Raw genomic sequence first — 25405 nt, 5'->3', positions numbered from 1 at the left:
TTTTTAACAAGTCGTCTAATTTATTAATAGACTATTCATCAGTCTAATTATCATGACTTGATATATTATATATTTAAATGTACAATAAGTACATATAATAAGTTATTTCTTATCACTTTCATAACTAGATAAAAGTTATACATCTAGGTACATACAAAGATATTTTACTACTCAAAGTAGCAATTGTATGTAAGACTTCTTCAGGAAGCTTTTCAAATAATCATTTTGTGATTCTTTATCACTTTGATTATGATCACTAACAAATATTAGTAAGTTATATATTCACTTCTGGGAATATGCAAACTGAATTATATAGTAACTATATATATACATATCCTGTACCAACAATAGTTTGAAACTATTGATTTCAAGAAATAATAAAATATGTATATATTAATTTACTTCTGGCATTGCCAATATATGTGAAATCTATATTCTTTGAAATAGAATTTCATGTCTATTCATTCTCTTCAGGGAATGATATTTAAATATTCTAAATGTACAATAAATTTGTACAATTCACATTCTATTCAATAATCAAATATACTTTTATCTTGATTATAAGTGTGTCCGTACTACAGGTACGCGACTACTATTATTCAATTCCACACATGATATATAGATTTAATACACTTTGATTGTGTGTGGTATCTCATCTTTTGGTTGTTTCCACTTTTTTCTGGAAATTTTTGAGTAAATAATGCCATCGATTGTTTAAAATCATTACATTCACTTTGGAGAATGACGTTGAACAAGTAGAACATTATTATAAACTTCTTAAAAATTTATTACTTGTTCATATATAAAAAGAAATTACTCAGCAATTTCTTTAATAATATTTCAAAGAATATATGAATACAATTTTTGCATAATCTCCAAGATGTATGCAAAATTTGATCTTTAATATATGTCACATGCAATAATTTCCAACATTGCAAGTAATAACAATGTATAGTAACATGACTAATACAAACAATCTTTAAAAGTAGTTGAATTCAATTCGTATCATTCTCTGCAGGGAATGATGAACAATAAATACATGTCTCATGTATTTAAATAACATTAGTCATGCTCACTGTTATTCTTATACTTTGATGTTTCAATGCAATTTTCTTAACATTCTTTTTAGGTATTCAAAACCTACTATAAAATTGCATCAATAATAATCATTTTTAATGATTCTTTAGTTGTATTCACATAAATACAATCATTTTTTTTTGACAAATATAAAACATTTACTTCAGGAAATGTTTGTCAAAATCTATATCGATATTAGATTACTTTTTCATTGTCCTCAAAAAATACAAGAACATATATATATAAATATGTATTCATCTCTTTCATTATATATCCATCAACTATATAATGAATATTACGTTTGCATAATCTTCAGGATATATGCAAGATTTTATTGAGGACGCGTAATCATCAGGATATATGCAATATTTTATCGATGATGCATAATCTTCAGGATATCGATGATGCATAATCTTCAGGATATATGCAATATTTTATCGATGATGCATAATCTTTAGGATATATGCAATATTTTATCGATGATACATAATCTTGATATATGTATAATTTATATAGATTTTCTCTATCATATCATAGGCACACTGTAATACCCAGTTTAAAATAGTATTTAATTTTTTTTTTTTTGGATATTGATTGTGTGAGGATAATTATCTTTTATTTGTGTTGTTAGTGAGTTGATATTATTGCTTAGAGTAGTTGTACCAATTTTCTAAAGAAAGTTAAAGTTGTATTAACTACGAAAGTAAAATATTATGGTATTTTCATAAGTACGTAATCATTTAATTAAAGTTTGATATGAAAGTCCATTAGGTTTTCATTATAATATATTTATTTGATTTAAATAATTGTATAAGTGGTATTAAATAATATTATTATTTAATTAATGTGAGAAAATTCGTAAGTTTAGAGAAATTCGTAGGTTTAGAAACTGTTTTACTAAAACGACCATATCTGGAGTTTTATAACTCCGATTGAGCTGATTCCAGTGGCGTTGGAAAGATAATTCAAAGATCTATAAATTTTATAGAAATAGCTATATCAGAATTCGTAATTTTTCTAGGTCAAAATTAAGCCCTAAAGTTACGAGATTGAGAGGTTACAATTTAAATTTAAAAGTTAGATATTTGTTTATTTAATAATTTATCATATTATTATTGTTATTATGTTAATATTATTATTATTCATAAAACTAAACAAGGTCAGATAGTATAGGTTTCATCCCTAAAATTATATCGTTCTATTCTTCCCACCCAGAGCAAGACTAACCCTAAAATTTTCAAGTCATCTTTCCATTACATCCTTAGCCAAATCTATACCACTCTTCACTCTCATCTTTGATCACCATCATCTTATGCCTATCGATCCAAGTAGCTTGATGTATTTGAGGTAAGAAACTCTACATTTACTTATTTATTGATCACAATAGGAGAATTTTCGTAGGTCTCCTTTTCTTATTTTTCAGAATGAAACATGTCTCAGTAAAACTGTCATATCTCTTTAAATACTCATCCGATTCTCACAATCTTGGTGTCTATAGAAAGCTTATTGAATTTCCCATAATTCTTATGAATAAAGGTTTTACTTAATCGAAATTTATCTATGTCAAAAATTAGTATTTTTACGCAGTTTGTTGTAAATCGTTTTTCATATTTTCTATATAAGTTGTCTCAGTAAAATCCAAATATCTCTCTGAATAATGATCCGATTCTAGCGATCTTGGTACCGTTGAAGAGATAATTCAATTTTCTAAATGTTTTATGAAGAAACCATTCACCAATTATTGATTATTCTAAGTCAAAATTATTGTTTTATTGCTGTAGTTCGAAATCCATTTGTTTTAGGATTTCTAAAAAAACTGTTTCGGTATAATATCTATATCTCTTACGTTGTAACTCCGATTTTAAAGATTTTAGTGTCATTATAAAGGGAATTCGATTTTCTAAAACTTTTATGAAGAGAGTATTCTCTGATTTGGAATATTTCAGTATCAAAACTTTGTATTTTCGATGTCTCCTGTGATTCGTTACTCCATATTCCTTCTCAGAAATAGTTTCAGTAAAACTATCATAACTCCCTCAGTTTTAATCTATTTTTAATGATCTATATATCGTTGGAAAGATAATTTAATTTCCTATAATTTTTATGAAGAAAACTTTCTTTGAATTCGTGTAGTTATTGATCAAAAATAGTGTTCTTTCTACTGTACTGTAAGAGTGCGAATTTTAATGTTAGGGTCTTGACCCATGTGTTATTATAGGTAGTAGTGACGAGATAACAAGTCTTAAGCAGCGGAATTTGAGGTAAGGAAATTAGATAGTGTTATATGTGTTTATCTGCATAAATTTGGATTCTTTGTGTACTGAAATATGAGTTATGATTTGTTATTATAAGTCTGTATATGGTACTGAGAATGTGTGGTATGGACACAATATTCGTAAATTGATATATAAATTATGGTTGTTATGACTTGTATATGTGTATGTTGTATGTTGTGCATTGTATGTTGTATGGTGTATGGTGTATGGTGTATTGTTGTATGTTATATGTTGTATGCTAACGTCTCAGGTAAAGTGAGGGACCATGGTGGGGTATGATACGGGATAAGGCCGTTGAATGTAGAGATACCCTACCCTACATTTTACTGAGTCGTGTATGAGATTGTTATGGTGGGTATGATACAGTGATGTTACTGTTGAATATAGAGATACCCTATCCTATAACAAATGGTAGGGCTGCATAGGCCCATGTTATTATATGGGCAGATTAGGCCCAGGATATTGTAGGGTCAGGCTAGGCCCGGGTTATGTAAGTAATGGCTATGATATGCCAATATTGTGATAATGAAATTATTGTTTATAGTATTGATATGATTATGTTATGAGTATGATACTGGAGTTATGATCTTTGTATATGTGTACGGTGTGAACAAATAGTATAGACTTGTATGATAAAGGTTTCCATATGTACAGTTATTTAGATATAGTTATAAAAGAGCATGTATGATATTGCTAAAACTTAATAAATACATTAATGGTATGTGTGATATTATATGGTATTGTTTGATAAGCATTTCCTTACTGAGCTTTTAGCTCACCCCCCTTACTTTCCCCCTACAGGTATTAGACAGGGAAGTATGTATAGTGAGCGTGGTCAGCTTCTGTACGTATACTGTGAGCGGCTACGGGCGGACAAATGATCTAGAATGCCGGTGGTGCCTTAGTTTTATTTTAAGCAGTTGATAAATCTAACACAGTGGAAATGCATTATTTAAAATAATTTACTTACTGTATCTTGTTTTACAAATGAAGGATCCTTCTCTGTTGCATTTTGATTTTTTTTAAAATCCACTGTTGTATTTGAATTATTTTTTTTATCTTTTCAAATTATGCATGAAAATAGTATTTTTGTAAAATAAGGCAAAATATCGGGGCGTCACACACACATATATTGTAAATATTATGAATGATAAGAACATAATATATATATATATATATATATGAAATCAATAATAAATATATAAAAAATATATACATACATATATAATATATAGATATATAGATAAAAAGAAAAAGGAAACCAAATGATTCTTGAAATTGTTTCAGTTAGAGGAATATATATATAAATATATATTTAGTGTATTTTGACTTTGAAACAATTCAAGAACTTTAACAAGATACTTACATTGGGACTTGGACAGAGACTCATGCTTGAAGCTTGGGCAGAGACTCGTGCTGATAACGTGTTATAAAATAATATAAAATGGATGAGAAGAAAGAAGAAGAAGATGAAGAGAGAAAGAGAAACTGAATGAGAATTTCTGAGTTGTTTATTCCAATGGGGTGAACCTCTATTTATACAAATACAAGAGTGAGATATTAAGAAACTAAGAAAAAGGGAAACTAAGAAAAAGAAGAATGTTGATTACAATTAATGACAATAAATAAAAGATTTGGACATCCACATAATTATTAATATTTATAACAGTTAAAGATATTTCAATAAGTTGGTTGAGATATTCCTTCATGTGAAATATCAGTAATCGAATTCAGTTATAGAAATTTATTTAAATAATTAAATATGATTTAATTAATAGGAATTTAACTACTATAAATAGAAGTCTGATTTGAGAAATTAAAAGAATCTTTTCATAATACAATTTTGAAATTGACAGAGGAGAAAAAGGAAAATTATTTTTCTCTCTCAAACTGTTCTTGCTCATGTGTTGAGATGTTAACAAGAACAAATTATACACTTTATCCTAATACCCCACACTATTCTTTGTGTGTCGTGGATCGATTTGAAAGACTACGTGTGAGTTTTTAATCAACAAAAAGGATACAACATACGAGAAGTTTTGAGGATATCCTAATAGTCATCAAGAGGTATATATTCTTTTCTAGTAAATTATTATTTTATTTAATGTATATACATCTGGAGATCCATTGGACTATGATACAATGATAATAAGATATATGAAATCTTCTATTGCGTACCAGATTTAGTACCATAAAATCAACATTGTAGTGTTATCATTTTTAAGTGCAAGTGGTAGGACACAAACAGTAACATGATACAAAGTAATGATTTTTTACTAGTGTATGCGTCGACCGCCAATAGTACCAGAATGAACCATTTATACTTGCATCCCAAGAAAATTTGATGTATTACATTCTCGACGTGAAGAATAGAATTGATTGGAAGCTTGTCAAAGCTTACACCCCTGCAATGTTTGGGATTTCCCAAATGAGGATGATGAAGAAACCATGACTATACAAGAAAGAAACTCTTCCAAAATCTAGTTAGTCGTACAACTTCCATAACTGGATGATGTCAAATATGTCTGTGATGATGTCAACCTGACTGAATTGACCTATAAGGACCGTTTGTAGCATGACCGTCAAGATTTAGATAATTTTATTACTTATAGTAATGATAAAGACACTAGCGATAGTGATAATGAAAATGATGTAACCGTTATTGATTATGATGATGATGATGGTGATGATGATGATGATGATGCTTATGATGACTTGTAGACTTTAAAGTATTTTAAAATTTAAATCCACCATTAATTAAATAAAACACACGAACCTTTTATTAATAGGTTGATTAATTACTTTTTTTTTATATTAATAAATATATCTTGTATGTATAGAATGACTGACACAAGTACAAGCAAGAGTAAGAAAAATGGAGGTAGAGAAAAGTATAAGGGGAAAATGTGGAAGAAGCACTAGTCAAGCTGCCTGCGGGGCAATAGTTAAAATTTAGATGGCATACAGGGACTGGGCCCCCCATAGACGACTATGGGAGCAAGTTTAACAACATGGTCAAGTTCTTTGTTCTCAACACCATTCCTATGAAAAAAATTTGAGTTTGAGGACGTTGACAGAAAGGACGTTCAGTCTATCTAGGATATGCTGTAACATTTAGTTTTTATTGTAACAAATCAAACAAAACTACTCTACAAAAAAATATATATGATTTTAATGTTTATTTTTTTAGACCAAATTTGTGTTCTCACTTAACAATCCTAAGTTCGTGGACTACGATCACTTATTAATGTCAAAAGGGCTACACGACTGGAGAGCAGATATGAAAAAGGCATGGAAGCTTAATACTGAGAAATATGGAGAGGAAGATTCAACTAGGAGATCACGTCCAGAGGGGTCACACCGGAGGTGAAGGAAAACGTCATTGCATACTGGAAACACCAAAAACAACAGGTAGAAAATGAAAATTGTAAAATTAAACTTCCATTAAATTATACTTTGTGGCGCATTTTGTTGACAATAAACTTACTTTAAATTACAGGCAAGTGCCGCACAGAATGCAAAAAAGCGAAGCCAGATGAAAATTTAAGGTGGATGGGGGTCTAAGACCATAGTCGGCCACATCGTCAGCGGGGTATGATGTTATAAATATTATTACCTAAAAATTAATAATTTTTGAATAATACATTACTAATTTTTTTATGTATAAAAATAGGCTAATCCAGAGACGGAAGAACTTCCCAGTGCTATGGGCAGTTTTAAAAAATTTCACTACAAGAACAACAAATGGCGCGATGAACACACAAAACAACTACATGTAAGTAACTTTATATCTTTAAGAAACTAGTTTTTTATTTCATTTATATTCAACTTTAATAGTTTATTAATATTATTTGCATGCCAAAATAGTTGAGATTCGTGAAATTCAACAAGTGCCGACCGATGTCTCCCGACAGTACGATGTAGACCTCATCTAGTTTTCGACAGACATGCCTATTATGTTGGGTGAGCGGTCACACCACTTGAAAGGAATGAGCCAATTATCGAGACTTAGGACGGGGGCCAAGAGAACAACTATGAGGGCAGGTCCCTCTGGGTAACCTACTATCACCCTAGAGGAATATGAGGCGCTGAAGCAAAGGGTGGAAGAGCAGGAAACATGAAACGACCGACAAAAACAAATGATACAGACTTAGAATCATTACATGAGCATGTTTCATGAGCAGTTCAGGTATCTGTTTGGCATCGTTCCCAGCTTCAACATGCCCCCGATGGCTCCGATTCCACCATTTTAGCCCCCTGGCACTGGGTCTTCTTCACAGGCTGCCCCTCCCACTCAGGTTCACGATGACCATGTTGTTGACTTGTACTTTTATTTTTAGTTTATAATTTTTAGTATAAATATTACTAATTTTTATAAACTAACAACACTTTATTTAGTTTTGGAAACTTTATTTAGTTTTGTAATTATACATGAATTTTAGTTTTATAATATAGTTGGGATTATATTATTATTAAAAAAAATTTGTTTTAGTTTAATTCAATTATGTATATTATATTTCATTTAAAACTTCCCAAAAAAAGGTTTTTTCGGTGAAGTTAATTACGTCGGTAAAACATGAAAAATAAATTTTAAAAAGTAAAAATACTTTTGTTGGCGAAGTAAAATGCCCCGACAAAACTTTTGCGAAAAACTAAAAAAGAGAACAAAAGTTTTGTTGACGACTTACTTCACTGGTAAAACACGTTGGAAAACTCCTCAGTCGACCAAGAAATGGCGGCGGTGGCACCTACACCGACAATGAAACTCACAGGTGAAAATTCTATTACCAGCGAAAGTACTTAATTTGCCGACAAAAACTCTTCTCCCAACTAGTTATTGACGGTAGGCTTTGCTAGCGAGTTTCTTCGCTGACAAAACTATTATGACGAGTTATGCCTTTCCTCGCTGACAAAAATCAAAATTCTTGTAGTGAGTTTTTAATTAGATTTTGAGATTGACATATAATAATTGATCCAATCCAATTAGAATCTAATTTTTAACATCCAATCCAATCTAATTGTAATTAGATATTTAATTTTTTTATAATTAAATTGGATTGAATCGATTCAGTTCAATTCAGTTCGTGAAAGGAAACATAAGTTAAAGTTGAATGTTCATTTAAAAAAAAAGGGATAATTACATAAAACACATTTTTCTTTTGTAAAAAAAAATTATATTTTTACGTTTAAAGATTTTTCTTTTTACATTTTTACAGTTTTTCATAAAAACAACATAAAAATAACAAGAAAACTACATAAATAACATGAAAATAATATCTAAATAACATAAAAAAAATACAAATAATGAAAAATTAACAACAAATTAATAAGAGTACAACATAAAGAGACCGTATTTTCTGTAAATAAAATTAAAAAAATCGTAAAAATATTTAAAAGTCTGTAAAATTGTATTTTTGTAGTTTTTTTTTTGTTATTTTTATGTATTTTTGAAATAATCCCTAAAAAAAAAGTCTTAAAAGTTGGAACCACTTCATTTCCTTGAAACTTCTCAATCGGTCTTTCTTTTGTAACAGCCCCGATGGGCTGGTTAAGCGAGCCCATATCAATTTCTGTAGGCTAATAATCTGAACAGAACATAAAGAACTTTATGTTTATTTTTTTATTTTCTTTTATCAATTTACAATATGTTTCTCTTATTTGATTAGTTGACTGACTGACCCAAGTAAGTTTTATTTATATATTTAGAGTAATTTACGGCATAAATATCTAAGTTTAACTCCTAGTTGTAAATAAATACTTAAGTTTAATTTTTAGCGGTAATAATGCCTAAGTAATATTTTTGAAATTCTGTATACATAACCGTTAAATATTATGTCATTATCTTCGTGTCATTTTCTTATTGCTATATTTAAATTATTTTTTTTAAAAAAATAAAAATTTAATAACTTGGACCAATCAGGAATTGCCACATGACAATTTACTTAACAATTAATAGTCAGGTACCTACAAAAGTTTCAAAATTATAACTTAGATATTATTACCGCCAAAAATTAAACTTAAAATTAAACTTAGGTATTTATTCACAGCTGGGAGTTAAACTTAGGTATTTATGTTGCAAATTAATACTCATTTATTTATTCACTTTTGAAAGATTTATTTATTTATCTTTGATATATAAGGGGTAAACTTTATAGACACTACCAAAAAAAATTATTATTAGTGATAATTTTTAGTCACAATATAATTTTTTTGTAATTAAATGTGACTTTTAATCACAACAAAAAATTATTTTTGACTAAAATATAGCATTCAGATATAATTGTTACTAATTTAATTTTACTCACAATAAATATTATGATTAAAAACATATTTAGTCATAATAAATTGTGATTTTTGTGACTAATACTTTTAGTCACAGAATTTTTAACCACAACATAAAAATTATAATTTATAATTAATTATAAATATTATTGTGACTAAATGTAAAATTTGTTATAGTAAGATTTTATTTATTTGCTGGCAAAAATCTTATTTAAAAAGAAGGAAAGAGTGACACAAATAAACTATGTGAGAACTTTAATTCACACTATCATTGTGTCTTATTGCAAGACAAAAATATTTGAAGACCCTTACTAAATTGTTTACTAAAACGGTATGTTGAATATCTTTTGTTGCGGGGTAAATTAAAGAACATTGTTATTGGTCATTAGTAGTGCCTAAAACACTTTCTATAAGTGGTGACTCATAATTAGTTCACGATATTTTCTAAAAACTGTTTTTTTAATTTATATACGATCTAATACTTAATTAATAGCGGTATGACACCTAGTAAATTCTCTAAAATAATAATAAGTAAATTTATTTCTTATAAGGGCTTGGCAGATTTCAAAAATGGTGCTGCTGATATTGAATTCTACATCACATGCATGATTCAGATACTCAGCCATGTGTTTTCACATGAAATGAGGGGGCTGCAAAAGGGTCTTTAAAGCCTGACCATTTGACCGTCAAACTCAAATATACTATAAAATATATTTTGTGTACGTTTTACACACATTGAGCCAAACATGTATCCAAATTATAATATATCGTACCCTTTTCTTTTTTGCTAAGAAAACCCTTTTCATTGAAGTTACTCACAACTTTTTTCTTGAATAAACCATTAATACAATTATTTGGATAGAAAAGTTTATTATATATGTGTCATGTGGCATAAAAGAGAGTCTTTCAGTCTATTAATTGAGTGTACCATAGTCAGTTTAAGTTTAGAATATAATGAAAACAGAAATGAAATGGCCCTGAACTCGAGGTAGCTTATTTATATATATATATATATTCATATAGTGTAAATATAGAGAGAGAGAGCTGGTTGTGAGCAGCAAAAGCAATGGCTTATATGTGGACTGTAGTGAGGTTTATTCAACTTTATGAGTGAGGTGACCAACCAGAAGAGCTTGGGATTTGGACTGAAAATGATTGGTGACTGTCTCTGAGATTCTCAGTATGTATGTACAATTATTATTCGATGATGAAGGAATCTGGCAATTTGAGAGCTTCTGTTAGAAATCACATGGTTCAATTCCATCTCCATATATATATATATATATATATATTTATATAAATTAATATATACACACATATATCTATGTACATTACATGCATCATTTCTAGTAACATTTCGCTAACTACATTCTTAGGTCTAAATCCTTTCATTCTAGCCGTGCATTATTTTGACATGAATTTTGTCACAAGGACGTGGTTTTATTTCAAAATTAATTCACAATAAAAGAAAGTAGACCATATATTTTATTTACTTGTTTACTGACTAACCAAGTTAGACCACACATTAATGTGACAAAATATAGACGAAAAATATTTTTAATTTAAAAATAAAGAGTTATGATCATTTCCTTGCATTATATTTATATATATACATTCATTTCCTCTCGTGGAATATAATCAATTAATATTTTCAAAAAAAAAAAAAAAACACAACTCAGACTAATAATCTAAGATAATTGAATAGTTAAAGGGTAGTCCATTATATTAGGTTTAAGTATAACATGCCAACTTGCCAAACTATTATTATACTTATATTTTCAAATGATCAAATCAAAGCTAGGAACATGATGAGGTTGCCAAACTGTCAGATCCAAGAAATCTATATATGCAATAAAATATATATACATATATCTAGCTATATTACTTTAAGAGAGAGAGAGAGAGAGAGAGAGAGAGAGAGAGAGAGAGAGAGAGAGAGAGAGAGAGAGAGAGAGAGAGAGAGAGAGAGAGAGAGAGAGAGAGAGAGAGAGCCCATAGAGTTGATTTGTTAAATCTTTTAGAGAGAAGTAAAGAATCATATTGAAAAGATATGTGTTAGTGATCCCATAAAAATGAATTATAGATGGCTTTAAAAATACCAAGAATAGAAAAAGAAAAGAAAGTAGGCAATATATATAAGAGCCCAACATGCAGGGACTAACAACCTACACTTCTCAATTGTCATGGTTCATGCATATTTTATTATTGTCCCCATAATAAATAATAAATGAATAATAAACAAATAACTAATAATAATAGCCCAAGTTAAATGGCCTTAAATGACAACCCCATCAACATTCACATGGCCTTGTTCCCCTTTCGTTACTTGGGTCATGAATTATTATAGCCAAAACTAACAATAATTTCGTCCTCAGTGCGTTCTATATATGTGTATATATAGGGCCCTATAAATATATATATGATATGCAAAATAAAAAGTAAAAATAATTACAGGAAGAATCTTCGGGAGGGATTATAAAAAAGAATGAAATAAAAATGAATAGCATATTTCATAAAAATATATAAATGAACAAAACACACCAGAGCCATGACAGAGAGCAAAGGGGTACGACATTAAGAAAAAAACAAGACAGAGAAGAAAAAGAAAATAAGAAATAAGGGAAATTATTCAGCTTGAGAGAGTATTGGTAATAAACAAGCCAGACAATAGCTGAAGTTTAATACTTCATGTCCAATATTATTATTACAAATATATATAAATTTATATTATGAAGATCTTTAAAATCTATATACCATCAAATAGTACAGACACATCCCACACAACACCCTGCTCCAATATTTGTCCTTGCTCAACTTCCTTACGACATTAAAAAAAAACGAGTACTTTTCTGGATCATACATATATTATCATCACTTTCATATCATCACCATCATCACCTTCATCAGCTTCTGCTTTTGCATTTCTCCATTGCTCTAGGAGCTGTAAATTATTAATAGTGAAACATTATTTGTGCTCAAAAATATATTTACCATATCGAGAGACATGTAATTATATATCGGTTAGATATGTAAAAAAGATAATTCTTATTATTAATTGTTACCGAGTCCAATTGCTTCTGATCCTTTCATTATTCGCAAGCGCTTGCATGAATCAACAAACATCCTGCATATACATAAGGCCAAGTAATTATTAGAAGAGTAATAAATTAAGTTAATTAATAAGTAATAATATAGTAATTATTATCATAAAAAATGAATATAATATTAATTAACTTACTCCCATGGAACATCACCAACGAGCATCCAATCTCCATCCTTGTCTTCATAGGATGGTACATACTCAGAACTATTCAGTAGATCCATCAACTTTCTCTCATTCATGAAATCTATTATTCCTTCAGCCCCGTAGTTACCTTCATCATCATATATCATTATTAAAAAAATACAATAATACGTTGTAAGATCTACACATATTAATTACCTTTTAATATCCTATAATACAATAATTAATTATTATTTTCCACCTAGCTACCTAGTTCTAAAATAACTTTAGACCTATCCCAGTTTTGTCTGCTGTTAGCTTCTAAGGATTGAAGTGGTTCTTTCTGTATTATTCTTTCTTTAATTAATATATTACTATTATAACTAATAAATAAGTTATTGAAGATAAGAAACAAGCACTATATTAAATAAAATTATTTAACTAATATATCTTTTTAGACAAAAATCAGAAAACAATCTTGCGTTCAGACCTCGAATTTTAACACGACTAACTATTATTTTTTTTCCCCAAAAACTACTACTGTCCTTTTTTTTATTATCTTCATGATGTTATTATAATTAATTTTGTATATATGTTTCTTTTGTATTAATATAATAAATGTATGAAAACAAAATACATACCCATAGTGAAGGAACTGAACATCTTGGCCAAGGCATCAGACAGCTCTTGGTAACTCTCATACATCTTCAAATCCACCTTACGAAGATAAGGTGCACCATCCATGCAAACCTTAACAAATGCACCGCTTCCGCTGTTGTTAGGGGCGGCGGCACCACCGCCTCCTCCGCTGATGCTTGTCTTCTGATGATCACTTTTCTCTTGCTGAACTGTGCTGCTCTTTTGAGCCATTATGTTCTTCCTGTAGGACCTCACAGGTGGCCAACCCACAACTTGTGCCCTGATGATAGTATATATAAAAATGGGAAGGAAAACAAAATACCAAATATTATTATTGTCAAAATTTTTGTAAAGATAATTCACTTTTATAGAAATAAAAAATATATATTTTATTGAACTAGTGCACTGAAAAAGTATAAAAGGAAAGAGAAAACTTTTTTCTTTTTGTGTTACAACTAAAGATTTATAAGTCAATTAATACATAATGATTATGAGATCTATATATTGAGCTAATGGGTGAAAAAAATAAGGAAACTTACTTAGCTGGTGGCTTAGTTAGATCTTTGGAGAGATTTTTGTCCTTGTTGGGAGAAGTAGTAGTAGTAGTAGTAGCAGATGAAGTAGTTGTAGGATTAGTAGTAGTAGTTGTAGTTGTAGTACTAACAGTAGTAGCAGTACAAGTCTTTTTAAGGTTTTCAGAAGTGATAAGATCTTGGTCAATAGAGTTGTGAAGATAGTTCAGTTTGAGATCAACAGTCTCCGAAAAGCCTCTCTTCCCGGAAGCCCTAGGAGTAGTTAGTTCTTGGTCGGTTACAGTATTAGTACAGCCGCCAGGCAGCCCTAGACACAGCTCAGTCTCTTTGAAGTTCCAATCTCGGTCGCCGCCACCTCCGCCGAGCATATTAGTCATGTTCCGACGGTCACTTATAACTTCCATCAACACCACCCACCGCCACCGCAATAACAAGAAGAAGAAGAAGAAGAAGAAGAAGAAGAAAGGGGTTATATTGAGAGAGAGAGAGAGAGAGAGAGAGAGAGAGAGAGAGGAGTAGTAGTAGTAGTTGTAGTAGGAGTAAATTATTTGTCTCAATGATATGTTATATATGGTTATTATTATATATTGGGTTTATTTTGTATACAAATAATATATATATTTAAGTGGTTTTATGGGAATTGAAAGCCAAGCGCTGTAGAATTATGTATATAATTCATCTTCTCTTTTTGTGTCTTCTTCTTATAAATTACTCTAGCTTAATTAGTACAAATTCTCTATTATTGTGTTTGTTGGCTTTGGCAAAGGCAAAAGGCAAGAGATCCCCACCCTTTGTGAACATACGTTAATTTGATTGTCTGATTGCATGTATATGTCATATCGAGTTCATTGTCGTATGACATGTTGACAAGTGGATGACTTATGTGCGTTGGATTTCATGTACAAAACTTTAGCCTAATTAATCATACACATACACTTGGTTAATATTATATTATTACCTACGACATGTCATCTGCCGACTTAGGTACGTGTGCATCGATCATAGCTTATATATTTATATTTACTGTAAATACCAGAAAAAAAAAAAAGTTAAGATTTTAGCATATAGTAACATATTTTGTTGACGTATATATACAGTAAAAATTAAATTTGATACCCTAATTTTTTCTTTATGAAAACGTAACAGCATATATTCAATTATCGGCCTCTAATTATATCAATTAAAAAGAATAGATGATATATATATATATGTATATTTCATATACATAATATATATGCAACTAAATTATTATTGATAGTAAAAGGGTTTCGGTACATGTTTTGTTTACTGATGTCTCCTTGTTAAGTTTATATCTTTATGTTTATTTAATGGTATTTTTTGGTTTAATATTTCTTGGTTTAACAGAATATATAGAATATTCTGTTAAATTTGACGATTAGGTTTGATCTGACGTTAACAAATAAACCTAATAAATTAAACCAAAAAAAATTAAACAATCTTTTAAATATTAATAATCTCTTTTTAAATTAAAAAAAATCATCTTAGCCACACATCTGTCTAACAAACTTATCTTTGGAGAATATTAATAATTTTTTTTATTTATTTTTTAAAAAAGAAAAATATAGATAAAAATAAAAAGAAAATGAAATGGGTTGTAATTAGTATTTACCTTATATGTTTGTGCTTATTTTTAGTTTTATTTTTAATTTTACCACGAAGAGGAGAATGTTGAAAAATATTAGAATATGAAAATATTATTGGTGCTTATTAGTAATTTGCAAAGACTGTGAAAGTCTATAAATATATAGTTGTGTAGCTATTATTAGATATGAAGTGAGATAATAGAACTTTTTTCAATTAGAAGATTAATGTACATTTTACTATTAATAACATATATTATTATAACACAATTATGTTTTACTTACTAAATATACTCACACATATTTTATTTTTATAAAACAAATCGTTCAAATAATTATTATATTATTTTAATTATTAATTAAAATAAAAAACTAAAATATCAAATAAAACTAACAGTGGCTTGACACGTAACACTACCTAGTATACTACCTAGTATACATATAAATAATGAAGATTAATTTCTATTTAAAACTTGTTATCGATGTAAAACTTATTTAATTTTACTAGACATTTGAGAAGTAAATCTCTTATACATATTAATTCTTTTTTAATATATATAAGAATATGTCCGAATTATTTGATCAATATAGGCAGAAGAAGCACATGGGGTATCCAGAGGCATAAATTTTGTCAAAAGATAAATGTTAACAGGCAAACTTCATCACAAGAGGTGCAAAGTTATTATTTGTGTATTTTAATACAGCTTTTTATATATTTTAATTTAATAAATAATACGAAAAATCTTTCTTGATTATTAATTGTGAGGTGTTACATTAATATAGTTTTAAGCACTTTAAATTTAAAATACTAAATATCAATACTCTTGTTAAAAATATCATTGTCTGAAATCTGATCCATCTATGTTTGTGGTGGGTTGTAATGATTTGTAATTAGGGGTGTTCACAAAGTATCCGATCCAATCCAATCCGCACGATCCAATCCAATTCAATCCGCAAAATGCGGATATCCGCACTTGTGCGGATTGGATTGGATTGAAAAATCCAAAATCCGCACTTGTGCGGATTGGATGTTGTTTGACCTCAAAAAGTAACCGATCCAATCCAATCCGCACTTAATTATACATATTTTAAAAAAATTATAATATATAATATATATTAATAAAAAAAAACACAAACTTCTTTTAGTAACATATTGAGTTGGTGCATTTTATTTATTTTATAATAAAAAACACAAAAAAAAAAAATAATTCTTATTCACATAGACACATACACATAAATTTAAATATATGTATACTAGCTTAGTTATTTTAGTAAGAGATACATATATATTTTAGTGTAAATCTAAAAATAAGTACATATATATTGATATATATATATAAAAATATATATGTATATTGGTTTGATTTGTATATAAATAGAGATGGAAATAGATTATTATTGGAGATTAAGAAACAATAGTTTTTTTTTAATTTTTTTTCTATGAAATATTAAATAATTTATTATTAAAAAAATAACCGATCCAAAATAACCGATCCAATCCGCACTATTGCGGATTGGATTGGATTGGATTTAAACTCTTATGCGGATCGGATTGGATCCAAAATATGAAATCCGCACTTAGTGCGGATTGGATGTTGTTTGACCAAAAAAGTGCGGATTGGATCGGATGAACACCCCTATTTGTAATTACACTCATCTTTAATCGAAATTAGAGTAAATTATAACCGTAACTATAATATATATGTTAGAGTTTATAAAACACTCAACTCAAGAAATATATAAATCACAGATCTAAACATATTCCTAAAAGTGCTTTAATATAGAAAACCCTAAATCATAAATCTATAAAGCCTTTGCTAAATTAAAGAAGAAGATGATAAAAGATGAGCGGAAGCACTAACCTAAAGCCATTGTTGGAGATTGCAGAGAAGGTTTTGATCTTCCAAGAATACACTATTTTCTAGAGTATTTTCTCTGATGGGGAAGGAGAGAATACAGAAACCCTAGTGTTTCTTGGGGACCACTACCTATTTATAGACTCATCTTAGAATGAGTTTTGGGTATTTATAATTTGACCCCTCAATAAATTATAAATTAACTTATGGTATCTACACATTATTTTCATGACAATTTAATACCCTTTTGATACACATAACATAATTGGTCACTTAATTTTGTATCACACTTTATAATAGCATATACATTATACATATGTGCCCACATAGAATTTTTAATCCAACAATATACATATTAAACTTAAATTTTAATTAACTTGTAAAATAAAGCATATATTAATTTCTTAAAACATTAGTAAATGATATATAATCCCCGACCTCCAAGCCAACTTTCTTAATAAATTTTAAATTTATGTGGGACCATCAATTTAAAGCTATAAATCCTTCGCCAAAATCAATGGTTGCGTACACGGATTTGGTCTCTCATTCCCGGGTAAGTTCTTCTTTGGTTTCGAATATATAGTTATGATCACGCTGTAAATATATACACATATAACTTTCTGTATATAACCACAAAAAAAAAAAAAAAAAAAAAAAAAGCCAAACAAAGATCGTAACTAACACGAAAACAATTTGAGTGTAGTGGTCACTGATTCTTAAAATAATGGGCAGGTATCATTCAGCTTATGATTGGTAATATTGTATATGTAGTAGATAAACTATATAAATTGGGTTCAGCTTGTTTGGATGCCGGTTTTCATGGCTCTAACAGATTGTAAAGCTTTAGTAGATAAACTTAATTTGTAGTAAAATTTGTTGTAATTCTGTTCTTGGGGATGTTTAAAGTGTATTAGATACTCATTATCTTTCAATCCGGGACTATTGGTATGTTATGTTCTAATAGCATGCAAAATAAGGTAGTTCATAATTGTGTTAATTAGCCACTATTTTATAAAATGTACATTGTAGCACAATTAGTGAAATATAAAATGTCACTAAATATTAGTAACAGTGGCATTTTATAAAATAGTCGGTAATTTGAAATGGTTCTTTACCTTTTTTTTGTAATGCCTTGCTTTGTAGTCCATGCTTTATCTAATGTAAGTTAAAAAGAAAATTAATGAAAACAAGAAAAGAGATTAATAACTTTTTACTACTTCATGCATCCAATAGAATATTTATTAATGTATTTTATATACATTAAATAGTATATAAAAGCAGTTGAAAATATCATGGGTTGATATATATGGAATTAATGCATGTTATATAATTGTGTAATTTTATGGTATCTTTGTCAATGTCAATTCTATATGTCTCTTTTATATTGAATTCGCATATCTAATATTTCTTACTTTTGCAACCAAACATTTAATTAGAGAGTTATACCATACCACAAAATAACACAAACTGTATCATTTATATATATATATATATATATATATAGATATACATATCGCTGAGGAAAATAGTGATATTGAATTAAGAGAAGAGAAGAGTAGAATATATGTTAATGTGTATATGCATGTTCCTTTCCCTTTCACTTTCTATGAATTAAATTTATTCCCTCAAGTGTCGGGAGGACCATATGATCATCACCAAGCACGACTATATACAGACTCATCATCATCCTCATCCATTTTTAGTACGGTACGTATGATTTAATTTCAGCACATTCATATGTATCATAGCACTACATATTTATATATTTCTATATAAATATATATAGCTGCTTGTCACTCTTTTAGGAATCTTCCCTTCCAGTATATTCATTTGCATTTATAGTTTTATATTATATTGTGGCTATAATAGCACATGAACCAATAATGCATTACCATGTAATTGGGCATATATCCAATATTATATGTTCTCATCAAATCATTTGTTATGTGCATATAATATGACCACAAATAACTACCGGTGGTCCAATCAAAATGTAATTAATTTAGTTATTATACATGATTTTACTATTTAAGTTGAATTATATTTTGTATTTATTTTAAAAAAAATATAAGAAAAATATATTTTGTATTCATATAATAAGAAATTATTGTTAGTTTTAAAAATTAATAATATTTAAAAGAACTATATATTTTTAATTTTTTTTTTACGATAATAAACTGCTATTAAGTCAATTAGTTCTAATAGTTTTTTTTTTTTTTTTTTTTTCCAGAGATTTATTGGAACGGAATTACAAGATAGAAAATGGGATTTCTTCCAAAAAAGAAAAGAAACTTAAATTGACTGGTGAATCCATCAACCGTAACACTAAAATTACAACTAACATATAGGAAAAATATGCCTCCGAAAGTTAAATTAACAATAAAGTCTTCGTATCAAAAAATATTTCCTAACTCATTCATATACATTTGAGTTATTTAGTGTTAAAACAAACGATGTAGAATCTTAAAAAATAGCTCTTACAATTATTATTACCCTTCATGGTGCCTAGCACCACTGTATATAAGATCAATCATTGTTATTGGATACCAGTAGTGCCTAGCATTTTTACACATGTTGTTTTACGATTGACAAGCGATACTCTCTATTATACTAAACTATGTGGGACTCAATACTTAGTTTGACCAATAGCAATATTACCACAAGATAGTGCCACGCTAAAAGGCACCAGTACTAGATACAACTAATGCCTTTTAGCATCATCTCTATAAAATGACGCTCTATAATTATTATTTACTAGCTTTGTTGATTACCAATATTTGCAAAAGTATACATTATTTGTTTAAAATGTTTCTAAATAGATTAATTTTCTTGTGCCCATGCACACTACTACATAAAAGAGTATTCATGTCGGTCAAAATGTTAGTTTTATTGAGAATCTATCGATGCTATAAAAATTTAGTGTCAGTAAAAACCTGACGTTATTATTAGAATTGTGTTTATCCAAAAATTTGACCCGACGACATGGACAACACTTTTGAAACGTGACAAGAAGGAAACAATCTTGAGGCCCAGCCACCGAGACTAAGGTGGTCAACTTGGGCATTGGAAACTATACCGATGCCCTAGTAGACAATAGTGGGCACCCGGATAGGCACCGAGATCCAGCAAAGACGTTTCTAGGTGCCATCCTTTGACAAAGTTCAAGTGAACATGTCTTATAGTGACCTTCAAAACGATGAACCATGAAGTTAAGGATGTAACACCCTACTAGATTAGGCACGTTATCGTATTTTTTAAGTATTGTGCAGTTCCTTGCTAATCAAGGGATTTGTTGAAAAACGTGAATAATTAAATTTTTTATAAATACACTTAAATTAAATAAATAAGTACAATACATATTCTAGGATCCTTTTTTTTTAAAAAAAAAAGGTTACGTACATATATTTACAAAATACTGATATTACATATTTCGTCGTCTAGCAACTATCAAAATAAAGCCCATTTATCTCAAAAATTTGAACACTCCAGGTCTAACCACCTCGATATGTACAATCTTCATCTAACCCTAGGTTTTCATGGCTTTAATCTGCTGACAATTCAAGCATATGGACACATAATCAATCATATCATTCTTCATATCGAACTTTATCAAGAATCTCTTGTCTAAGTTCAACATTATTCAAAATGCAAACTTGAGTTTTATAAAGTACCATTCCATTATTTAACACTAAGAAATCTTTATCTTGGCCAACTAAGACCTCTTCTTGGACCTCCACTAATTTTGAATCCACCAATTGATCATTTTAAATTCTTCTAGCAAATCAGATTGGAGTGAAAAATTATTAAGTCTGCCAACTACAAACTCAATACCTGATTTGATCATGTCGCTAGTTGAGGAGAAATCAAAGTTTTATTGAGAACTTGCCTGAGACATTTTCTGCTTAGGGTATCCACCACTACATTGGCCTTCTTAGGATGATAAAGAATTTCACAATCGTAATTTTTAACTAATTCCAACCGTTGCCTCTGTCTCATATTCAAATTGTTATGAGTAAAGAAATATTTGAGACTCTTGTGATCATTATAAATTTTAGGGTAAATGGCGGCAAAACCCCCAAAACATTCATTTTGGTTTTACTTAACCCCAAAACCCAAATTTGGGCGGTAAAACCCCCAATACTCGTATTCTGTTAGCAATTTACTATTTCCTTCCATTTTAGGTGTTAAGTGCCATGTTAGACTAGACACAGTGTACACGTGGCACAATTTTATTGGTCCACGTAAAAAATTATTTAAAAAAATTAAAAAATTAAAATAAAATTAATTTAAAATTAAAAAAAATTATAAATAAAATTTCTTTTTTTCTTTTCTTTCTTTTTCTTTTTCTTTATCTCTCTCTTTTTTTTTTCTTTTATTTCTTCTTCTCTTCTGTATCATTCTCTCTCTCTCTCTCTCTCTCTCTCTCTCTCTCTCTCTCTCTCTCTCTCTCTCTCTCTCTCTCTCTCTCTCTCTCTCTCTCTCTCTCTAATACCCATAGGCAACATCTGCCCGGACCACCGCCCACACCACAACCACCCTTCCTCCGCCCAGACCACCGCTCAGACCACCCTTCCTCCGCCCAAACCACCACATCTACCCACCACCACCAAAACCACATCTACACACCACAACCATCACCGAAACTTTTTTTTTCAGATCCAAACAAAACCCCACATCTCAGATCCAAACACATCAAAGAGACCTAAACACCTACCCAAATTCGGATCCCGATTCCATAAAAATAAACAAACACAAATTAAATCCACAAGAAAAAGAAACTTAAGATTAAAGAGAAAGAAAATCGCAAGGTTGAGAGAGAGAGAGAGAGAGAGAGAGAGAGAGCTTACTAAAAATCGCAAGGGTTATGTCAATGTGGGGCTCGTGAGATCTGAGATCCCGAACTCCAGGTCATTCTTGGGGACGACCTCTCCGTCCAATTCGCCAAACTCAGAGCTTCCTTGTGTCAGTCGCCTGCTGCTTCCATCTCTGGCATTGGTGGCGTTCGTCCCAATACAAAATTGGAGAGCCTTTGTGATGAAGATGAAGAGGAGGATGAAGATGATGAGGTTGAGAAGTTCATATGGACTGAGAGAGAAAGAGAGAGGAGATCGAGAGAGAGAATCGTTTCAGAGGAAAACGAAAGAGAAAGAAAAGAAAAAAAACAGAAAGAAAAAGAAAAAGAATGAAAGGAAAAAAAGAAAGAAAAACAAAAGAAAATTATTTATTTTTTTATTTATAATTTTTTAAAAATTTTAAAGTAATTATTTAATTTTTTAAATAATTTTTTACGTGGACCAATAAAATTGTGCCACTTGTACATTGTGTCCAGCCCAACATGACACTTAACACCTAAAATGGACAGAAATGGTAAATTGCTAACAAAATACGAGTATTGGGAGTTTTACCGCCCAAATTTGGGTTTTGGGGGTTAAGTGAAACCAAAATGAAAGTTTTGGGGGTTTTGCCGCCATTTACCCTAAATTTTATATTTTTCTCTGTAGAGATAGTATCGCCAAATCTTCAAAGCAAAGACCATTGTAGCAAGTTCTAGGTCATGAGTTAGGTATCTCTACTCATACTCCTTCAACTGACAAGAAGCATAAGCAATAATCCAATTAGCTTGCATCAGAACGCACCCTTGACTATGTCTGAATGCATCATAATAAACCACAAACTTTTCTTGATCTAACAGTAGAGCTAACATAATAGTTGTGATAAATTGTTACTTCAACTCTTGGAAACTTGCTTCACACTGATTTTTCCATATAAACTGGTTGACTCTTCTTGGTTAACTCTATTAAGGGCATTGAAATCTTGGAAAACCCTTCTACAAATTAGCGGTAATACCCAGCTAAACCTAGAAAAATTTTGACTTCAGTGACTATCTTCGACCTTGGCCAATCTCTAACGAATTAAATCTTCTAAGATCAACCATGATCCCATCTTTACTAACAATGTTCCCTAGGAATGACACTTATGTTAATCAAAAATCACACTTCTTAAATTTAGCATAAAGCTTGTTATGTTCTCGTAGTCGCTGTAAAACCATTTGTAGATGTTGCTCATGCTCTGCTTCGAATTGAGAGTACATAAGGATATTTTGATAAACACTATAACACATATATCAAGGAAATCCTTGAATACTCTGTTCATCAAATCCATAAAAGCTATTGAAGCATTAATTAGTCCAAAAGACATAACTAGGAACTCATAATGAATGTACCTTGTACAAAAATTAGTCTTTGGAATGTCCTCCTCTCGGATTCTCAACTGATTATAGCTCCAGCGAAGGTCAATTTCGGAGAAGACTATCTTTCCCTGAAGCTGATCAAACAAATCATTGATCTTAGGGAGAGGGTACTTGTCCTTAATTGCCAACTTGTTTAGTTCCTGGTAATCAATACACTTGCGAAACAATCAATCTTTCTTCTAAACGAACAACACAGGATCCCCCTAGGGTGACACGCTGGGTTAGCAAAACCCTAAGTTAAGCATCTGTTTTGTTGTATCTTTAATTCCTTGAGTTTAGCGGGAGGGATTCTATATGTTGCCTTAGAAATTGGCTCTACTCCAGGTGCTAAGTCAATCACATAATCTATTTTTTGGTGCGGTGGTATGGATGTTATTCCAAAAGCACATATAAAAATTCTTGTACCACTTTAATATCTTAAGGTTAAATTGACTTCGGTCGTGTGGTATCTAACACCACTGCTAGAAACTCTATGCATCCCTCCTGCAATAAGTCTCAAGCCTTCAACACCGAGATTATTGGAATTTGAGAAACCTAAAGTGATCCTACAAATATAAATCGTTCTTCACCCTCAGGTTGAAAGGTCACCATCTTCCAATTACAATCAATGCTAGCAACATACTTGGATGAGAAATCCATTCCAAGTATAATATCGAAGTCTTCTAAGCATACCTACTAGATCAACAATCAACTTCCTGCTCTTAACCCTAATTGGCATAGACCTAATCCACCTTTTAAAGATAAGTAATTCTCTGCTAGGCAGTAGGGTTCAAACCCTGCTTCATAACTATCACATGGCCTACCCAACTTATCAATTACTCTATCTGCCACATAAGAATGCGTGGCTTCAAAATCAAGCAATATAGAGTAAAAAAGAGTTATTGACTGAAAGCTAATCTATCACTACTGAAGGACTTGCTTCAACATCAGCTTGGGTAAGGGCAAACACCCTAGTTGGAGCGGTCTTTGCCTCTGTCTTTCACTCTTCTTTCTTAAATTACAGGAAATCTCTTTTGTAATGACCAGTTACACCACACTTAAAACATGTGTGACCCTTACACTCACCCAAGTCATGCTTCTTACAACTAGGGCATTCTGGGTAAGTGGAACGACTCTCTAAATCACCCTGACGAATGCCTTGGCTTTGGTTCCCTCAAAACCTTTTGTTTTGACTCAAGCCACCAGATGTAAATAGAACTTTTCTCAGAGGTTAAGTCACTACCACCCCAACCAAAACCAAAGGTAGGAGGAGCAGTGACCCCACCAGAAATTTGAGTCCCTCGGGACTTCTGAATATATTCTACTGTGCCCTTAGCTTGCAGTGCCTTCTCTACCATAAGATCATCGGTAGTCGCATCATAAGTGGTAATCATCAATTCATGTATAATTTTGGGATTCAATCCCGCCAGATACTTTTCCTTATTACGAAAATCTGTTGGCACTATTATTAAGGCTAACCTAGCCAACCTATCAAACTGAGTCATGTATTCTGTAATTGACATATTCTCCCCTTGGATAACTGGGTGAACTCTTTCCTCTTTGTACTACATAATACCTTATTATAGTACTTAACATTAAAAAAGTCCTAGAACTCTTCCTAGGTAATTCTGGTAACATCCCTAGTAAGGGACACCATCTCCCACCAAACTAGGGCATCTTCCTGGAGTT

The 25405-nt window shown here is 30.3% G+C and overlaps 1 protein-coding gene across 1 annotated transcript; it reads right to left on the bottom strand.

Annotated features, from left to right (window-relative positions):
- Nucleotides 1-12126: 12126 nt before the first annotated feature.
- Nucleotides 12127-14831, bottom strand: LOC115722629 (auxin-responsive protein IAA14). Its single transcript, XM_030651885.2, has 5 exons — nt 14037-14831; nt 13500-13777; nt 12874-13009; nt 12698-12759; nt 12127-12576 (listed from the first exon to the last, which is right to left on the bottom strand). The coding sequence occupies exons 1-5, from the start codon at nt 14432-14434 to the stop codon at nt 12539-12541; spliced, it is 912 nt and encodes a 303-aa protein (XP_030507745.2). The 5' UTR covers nt 14435-14831; the 3' UTR covers nt 12127-12538.
- Nucleotides 14832-25405: the final 10574 nt, after the last annotated feature.

Source organism: Cannabis sativa, chromosome 9 (assembly GCF_029168945.1).
Source record: "Cannabis sativa cultivar Pink pepper isolate KNU-18-1 chromosome 9, ASM2916894v1, whole genome shotgun sequence".
NCBI lineage: Eukaryota > Viridiplantae > Streptophyta > Magnoliopsida > Rosales > Cannabaceae > Cannabis > Cannabis sativa.
This window is presented reverse-complemented; position numbering and strand designations above follow the sequence as displayed.

Excerpts from the sequence above, each read along its gene's own strand:
- LOC115722629 (XM_030651885.2), bottom strand. The coding sequence starts at position 14,434 with ATGGAAGTTATAAGTGACCGTCGGAACATGACTAATATGCTCGGCGGA. Across the intron at positions 13,010-13,499 it reads GTTCAGTTCCTTCACTATGG|GTAACTACGGGGCTGAAGGA; the intron begins GTATGTATTTTG and ends ATGATGATGAAG. Across the intron at positions 12,760-12,873 it reads GTTGGTGATGTTCCATGGGA|GATGTTTGTTGATTCATGCA; the intron begins GTAAGTTAATTA and ends ATGTATATGCAG.